The 7,346-nt window shown below is 31.3% G+C and overlaps 1 protein-coding gene across 2 annotated transcripts; it reads right to left on the bottom strand.

Moving 5' to 3' along the window:
- Positions 1 to 4,251: 4,251 nt before the first annotated feature.
- Positions 4,252 to 7,006, bottom strand: LOC117133009. 2 transcript variants are annotated; one of them, XM_033288836.1, is made up of 5 exons: positions 6,345 to 7,006; positions 5,641 to 6,251; positions 5,472 to 5,537; positions 4,731 to 5,387; positions 4,252 to 4,641 (listed from the first exon to the last, which is right to left on the bottom strand). In XM_033288836.1, the coding sequence occupies exons 1-5, from the start codon at positions 6,448 to 6,450 to the stop codon at positions 4,561 to 4,563; spliced, it is 1,521 nt and encodes a 506-aa protein (XP_033144727.1). In that variant the 5' UTR covers positions 6,451 to 7,006; the 3' UTR covers positions 4,252 to 4,560. The 2 variants fall into 2 exon arrangements, with proteins under 2 accessions (XP_033144727.1, XP_033144726.1); XM_033288835.1 differs by having other exon boundaries at positions 5,472 to 5,549; positions 6,345 to 7,001.
- Between the last annotated feature and the right edge of the window lie 340 nt (positions 7,007 to 7,346).

Genomic DNA, 7,346 nt, shown 5'->3' with positions numbered 1-7,346 from the left:
AAATCTTGTGAAAGATTGGTGAACTGATGATGTGATAATTCAACCATAAAGAATATAAAAGGATAGAAAACTTAACCCTAAATAGAAGATAACGTTACCATAATTTAAAAACCTGTTTTAGTACAACTAAGTGTTTTGTCCGCATTGCGAAAATAATTTTCTTACAAATACTTATTAGTTTATGTTTTCATGATTCAAATTAATTTTATGTATGTTATCAAAAGTTTTAAATCAAACATCAAATTATTTGTATATATGACAAAAAAATTTCATCAATATATATATATTTATTATTGTGTTGAAATTTTATGAACTCACATAATTGAAATATTTTAAAAATATCTTGATACAACTGTTTTTAATTATAAATTGTTTTCTACCTTAATTTTTTTAACTTTTATAATATAAAATATTATTTCCAGATAGCAAACAATATATAAGAATTATCTTTTAATTTGGGAGAAATTACATGTTTACCACTTTTATGGTACCACTTTTCATTTTTACCACTACTAATAAGATATTTTCAAAAATACGTTCTTCATAAAGTGGTAAAAGACTCTTATGCCCTTGTTATTTATATATATAATAAATCATTATTTAAATAAAAAAATTAAAAAATTAAAAAATAAAATAAAAATAAAAAAATGATTTTTTTATATTTTCGAATTATAATTTTTCAAATTCGAACTTTTTCTAAAAAAAAAAATTTGAATTTTTTTTTTGAATTCTTTATTTTTTGTTTTTAAATTTCTGTTTGAAAAACGAAAATTATGTTTGAAACTATTTTTTAAAAAATTTTAAGTATTTATATATTTATTAGAATCATAAATTTCACATTCCAAAAACCCTACCTACCCCTCAACTCTAAACCCTAAGTCTAGATTAGTTAACCTTAAGGATATAATTGTATTTTACCCTTCATTAAAAGTGAGGGTAAAAGTGGTTATTGTAAACATGAAAAGTTATACAATGAATGTGGTATTTGTGGCAATTTTCCTTTAATTTGTTCTTTTTTATAATTGTTTATATTAATTTATAATAAATTATCTAATATAATATATCAATCTAATATTATTAATAATTTTTTAATTATATCATAAAACTAAATAAATAAGAATTATCATGTTTTCACAATATTTTTTCAGATAATAACACAATGTATATAAGAATTATATTATTATTTTAAATAAATTTTTAGTATAACATGTAAATCAAATATTATTAATATAAAATTAAAATTTTAATATTTTTTCAATCGTCAAAGAAAAGATTAAAAGTTCATGATAACTCACAAGAATGTTTTTAAAAAAAGAATTGAGATCATGATAAAAAAAAATATTAACTAAACCAAATGGCTTATTTACAAACTAGCCATATTTTCAATACAAATTAGGTAAATGTCATTGATTTTGACGTAACGTAGTTTTTAATATTTATGCCACAATGTATCCGATTCTATCCCTTCTCTTTACATGTATTAGGTAAGTGTGTGGGGAAAATAACATGACCAATATAATATAGAGAAAAAGACTAGTATAGCATCAAACCAAGTTTTTGTTTCCAAAGTAGCACTCAATCCTCAAAGTCACAAAAATAGGTTTCATTAAAGAGGTAAATATACATTTATACCCCTTGGATTAATTAATTCAAACCTTAGGATTTAGAGTTAAGGGGTGGGGTTTTGAAATTAGGGTTTAAAATTTTATAAAAAATAAATACTAAAATAAAAAATAAAAATTTTAAAAACAGTTTCAAAAAGTATTTTTAAATTATAAAAAGAAAATTTGAAAAATAAAATAAAAAAAATTCGAGAAAAAAAATTTCAAAAAAAAAATATAAAAGTTTCGAATCTGAAAACATATAATCTGAAACTATAAAAAAAAAATTCTTTTTTTCATTTTTTTATTTTATTTATTTATTTTTATTTATTTTTGTTTGTTTATTTAATTTTAATTTTACCCTTTAATGAATGTCATTTTTGCGACTTTCTCCTTCTAATGTCATTTTTGAGACATAAACTTCAAAATGTGCTATTATTGACAATTGCCCTATAATATAAGGTGAAGAGCACTTGATGTCTATTCCAAATGAAAGAAAGAAGAGTCATCCATGCTGACATTTATTGACCAAATGCATATACACCGAGTGTTCTATTTCATATCACAGATGTAGTATTGGATTATAACCCGCCTGCAACCTCTAAATACTAAACATAACTCAACTCCAATCTTTAGATACTAAACTTTATCCCAATCCCACCTCAACCTCTAAATATTAAACCCTAAACCCAAATATAAAATTCTAAACCTAAATAGAATGGAACAAAAGAAATAATATAGTACATATTGGTGTAAAATTATGAAATTTCTATGATTGCATGAAAGAAATTAATGTTGACCTCAATCATACCTCCCCACTTTCTAAATACTAAACCCTAAACCCAAATCACTAAACCCTAACTCAAATATAAACCCTAAGCCTAAATATCAAAATCTAAAAAGTACATAATATTATGTAATATTAAATTATATTATGTAATATTCAACTATACAATATAAAATATAGTACAATTTCTACAGATTCAAAAACATGTAACCATAATTAAAACTTAAAAAAATTACAAACTATATTTCTAAACAAAATATAACACTTTTAGTAATCGTCAAATGGAATGAAACATGACAAAATAATATAGTAACAAAATATATCGCATTACATAATATGTCCATGTAGAATAGAACAAGAATCCGTCGATGGAATAGTAACGCCACTTAATTCCACTTCATGTGTATGTGACTTCCTTGTTTGTTGCAGCACTGTTAGTGGGATCTCAGATATGGTGCATGCATGTCATTCATATTTTAATTTGTCACCATCAGCTGAATCACCTACGCTATTAGGAGAATCAGTTCTAAACCTGGTTTTCAAATATTTAATTTTTTATACTATTTGTCTATCAACTAGTTATCATTTCCATATTATAGTATTCTAATACCATTGTATCATCAATACCACAAAATTATAAATTGAGCAGAGCACCTGAACATACAGAATTTAAGAAGGATCTTCGTCGAATAGGTGATGTGGAGGCGAATCGGTCCGGGTGATGCTCCTCGCTGCATCAGTTGTAATTGCGGTTGATAAATTAAGCAGAGCACCTGAACAAACAGAATTTAAGAAGGATCTTCGTCGAATCGGTGATGTGGAGGCGAATCGGTCCGGGGGATGCTCCTCGCCCCATCAGTTGTAATTGCGGCGGCGCTTTGGCGGTTTCAGATGTAGAGAAGGTTAGGACTTTTAGAGAAGTTTCTCGATCACAAAATACTCTCGGATTTTAAGTGGTGGTGACGATATTGATATACTCTCTGAGTGAGATCATGATAATCGTAGAAAGTTTCCGAGAAAAATTACAAAAAAGAAAGGATGTGAATATCAAGTGGCCATGAATTACTTTTGACAGGTAATAGTTACTAATTTTTTTTTTGTCTGTAGATTTCACCAGTTGCTGAAAGGACAAAATATAATTATTATAGAAAAACCACAGTGTGTATAGGTATTAGGGAAATTGGACATTTAGCTAAGAGCATCTCCAAAAAGGAACTCTATTTTGAAGTTTCCAAAACTCTATATTTAAAGTTTAAAAGTGTTTTTTTTCAAAAGCAAAACTTTAAATTTAACTTCAAAACTATTTGCATTTTATAATATGGTTCTTATATTTGTCATAACTAATTTGAATTCATAAAACTTTTGTAAATAACTAGCACATGTATAAACATATTACAAAAATATTAATTAATAAAATATTACATTAAAATATAATATTTTAAACAATATAACTAAATTAATATTAAACTTCAAGCAAAATAATAAACTAATAAACGTTTTTTTAATTCTTCATGTAATTTTTCAAAAGTTTTTTTGTTAAGTTTCTTTTGTATATTTTTGTTATCTAAATCTAGTTTTAAAGTTTAATATTCATAAGTTAACTTATGAGATATAATTTTTATAAGAATTAAAATAATAAACAAGAAAATATTTATGAATTATAAATGTGATGAGAAATTGTATGAACCAAAATACAAATAAAAATATGAAACTTCAAATTTGAAGTTTTGAAACTCTTTTTTGGAGAGCAAAAACTTCATATTTGAAGTTATAAAACGTCTTTTGGAAATGCTCTAATTAGCGATTTTTGTAGCATTATACAGCAAAATTTCCCTAAACCAAATCAACAAAAATGACAAAAGATGAAATTAATATTTTTTAAGAAAGAAACCGAAAGCCTTTAAATTTTCTTTATACCACCAACAAAGTTTTATGACCTTTTCCTCATCATATCAAACATTAGAAACCTAAGGAAGCTATAGCAAAACAAAAGCTCTCTCTATCTTCAGACCAATAGATGTACAAAGACTCATTTTGTAGCTTATCTGAAGTAGAACAACACTCAAAAGTGCAACTGAAGCCTCCCCCACCTTCTTGTCCACGCCACCAAGTAATAAAACTAAAAAGAAAAGAAAAGGAAAGAGAAATGAGAAAACTATCTTCAAAACCGGATCACGAGTTGGGAGTTGCGTCCTCAGTTGCCTCTTTAATGGTAGGCAGCGTTTGCAACAGTGATGGCTTCACCTCCTTGTGCTGTATGTAAAGTCAGATGAGTTAGAAAAAAAAACAATGAGAGAGAATCAAAGCAACCGAAGTAAGAGTGTTGTTATGTTCATATATACCTGTTCATAGAAGGCTCTGATCTCCTCGTCTGTAAGGGCTTCTACCTCAGTATTGTTTTCGTCCCACCCAAGGGATTTAAGGAACTCGGCCTCTTTTTCATCTGGAAGGTCTGTCGATTCAAAAACGCTAACCCTCTCAGAAACTTTCTCGACCCTTTCCATGACCATGTCATCTCTTTCTACACTTGAAGGGTCACTAGCTACAAGCTCCTTAGAGATGGTGCAAGAGCTAGTTGAGATGTTTGTAGATGTCTTCTTCTTCTTCAAAGTACTGAAAAATGCATTCCTGCTCTGAGTTTGAGCCAGGGAAAGCTTCTTTTCTGCTGGCATGTTTACCGAGGCTCCCTTGAGCTCCCTTGGATTGTTTGTACTTTGCGCAGAAGAAGTGGATGGTGCAGATGGAGCAGCGATCATCTGGCTAGCAGCAGCAGCAGCCAGGCTGTTGTTTGTAGGACGTGGACTTGCAGATTCTTTGACGGCAGGTTTGAGAACCACCATCTTCTTAGTAGTATCAGGCTTGATCTGACTACCAGAATTAGAAGGGAGATTACCTAGCCGAATAGAGGATTGCTGGTGGGTGTTTCTAAACGAAGCAAGACCAGTTTCACCACTTCGAGCCATTGGTTTGGTCTTGGATTTATCAGAAGAACTCAGAACCTAACGAATTAAACCAAAATAAACTGAGTATCGCCTAAGGTAACAGGAGGAAATTAATAATAGCTGCGGGGAAAAAAAACTTACTGAGCCCTTTGGTGTAGAAGGCAGAACCGGTATTAGCTTAAGAGCTCGGTCCTCAAGTCTCTGTATCTTTGAAGATTCCTAATAAAAGTTAACATCTCAGATAAAAAAAAAAAAAAAAAAAAGAGAGGCAAGTGTAGTATAAAGCAACAGAAAGATACAAATCATATACCTGGGGAGGTGTACTAGTTCTAGGAGGCTGCAACAATGCTTCAGCCATGTTACGAGTCTGTCCCGTTAAGGTAGCAACATTAGCAGCAACGGGGTCAGAAGCACTCTTGTCAATAACAATGGGAACCTCTGCCAGAGCCGATGTCCAATGTTCCCCAGGAGTCAAGCCTGAGTTACCAGCAACAGCAGGACTTAGACAAGGAGATGAAATTCTTACAGCGTCTTCATTCCTCTCAGAGCTCTTTGCAGGAGGAAGCATACCATTTCTGTTGTAAATGCTTCTACCGTCTTTGAAACCCATAGAAAACCGTGGGTGGTCGTCCTGTTTCCTAGTTGTCATTGAATTAGAACGCCTTAACTGCACTTCATTTAAGATGGTACCGAAAGGGAAACAAGTATCATGGTCCCATGGGTAGTCTATGTAGCTCTCCCTGCTGCTCCGATCTTTATCTCTATTGCTCCTTTGAACATTGAAGTTGCTATATGCATTTTTTGTAGAGCCCCTCCGGGCATTGGTGGAACAAGACCGGTCAAGAAAAGGAGGAGAATCAACATCGGTGGCTTTGGTCCTAGGGTTCCTAGTCTTGCTGTTATTAAGTAACAAAGAAGAATCTAAAACCAAAACAAACAAACAAAAAGGAGAGTCAGGCACAATGGTATGGAAAGGAAACTAAAATGTTAAGAACAGGATTGGATGGAGCATACCTGAGCGAGCAGAAGATGATAGAATGTGATTTTTACTCCCAACACTAGAACCATTCCCTGCACTTCTCAGCCATTCAGGTACCAAAGAGGGTTCACGTTTCTCCATCAACCAATTTTGCAATTCCTCGCTCCTCCCTCTTCCTATCTCTAACACCACAACGAACAATTGATTCGTTCCAAACACAGATTGCTAGACGATCATCATCACTATCAATAAAAGACTAGCATGAAATGGCACCCTAACAACTAGGGGGCAAGGCAATTATCTCACGACTATCACTCCCAATGTTAATCTCCCTAATCCCTAAGATTCAACACAGCACGATGAGTGCAAACGCACCACGACCAAACCCAGACCGAGATTATTTGGATTTGTTTGGATGAAATCGCTCAATGGCAAGGAGGGAGAAGCCAACGAAAATTTTGGAAGAAACCAAAAAAAAAACGAATTCGAGGGATAAAACGGGGAGCGATTAGAATAGAGGATGATGATGATGCAATTAGGGTTTGTAGACGCCAAATTAGGGTTTTGCGATGGGAAGAGGAGACGAGAGGCCGAATGTTCTTTTTATTTGCTCTCTCTCTGTGTTTTGGGAATACTTGGAAGAAGAAGAAAACTCATGAACAAACAGCAGCCTCTTTCTCTAGCTTTCTCTCTTCCTAAGGCAGAAGTTGTACTTAAGTTTTTGTTTTTATATCTTCTTTTTTTCTTTTGTAATACTTAGGTTTTTTTTTTTTTCTTAAAGAAATTGTTTTGAGAAACTGTTGTAATATTTCTTCTCAATTTATAGGTATTACAGAAACTAGAGGTTTCGTCCGCGCTACGCGCGGAAAAATGTTCGAGTCTTAATAAGTTTGAGATTGGATATCTGGTGATTAGATGTAAATCATGTCTATTAACAAAAGTCTGCGAGCAATCTCATGTATATATAATTATATATATAACTAATAAGTCAATAATTTTTTTGACTACGATGTCCTATAAATATAAATTACATATAA

The sequence above is a fragment of the Brassica rapa genome, chromosome A03 (assembly GCF_000309985.2).
Source record: "Brassica rapa cultivar Chiifu-401-42 chromosome A03, CAAS_Brap_v3.01, whole genome shotgun sequence".
Taxonomy (NCBI): Eukaryota; Viridiplantae; Streptophyta; class Magnoliopsida; order Brassicales; family Brassicaceae; genus Brassica; species Brassica rapa.
This window is presented reverse-complemented; position numbering and strand designations above follow the sequence as displayed.

Bases quoted from the DNA above. Each gene is read 5' to 3' on its own strand.
- LOC117133009 (XM_033288835.1), bottom strand. From the start codon at position 6,450: ATGGAGAAACGTGAACCCTCTTTGGTACCTGAATGGCTGAGAAGTGCA. The intron at 5,550-5,640 runs GTATATGATTTG...AACTTTTATTAG, and splicing joins GAACTAGTACACCTCCCCAG to GAATCTTCAAAGATACAGAG. The intron at 4,642-4,730 runs GTATATATGAAC...CTTTACATACAG, and splicing joins TCAGAGCCTTCTATGAACAG to CACAAGGAGGTGAAGCCATC.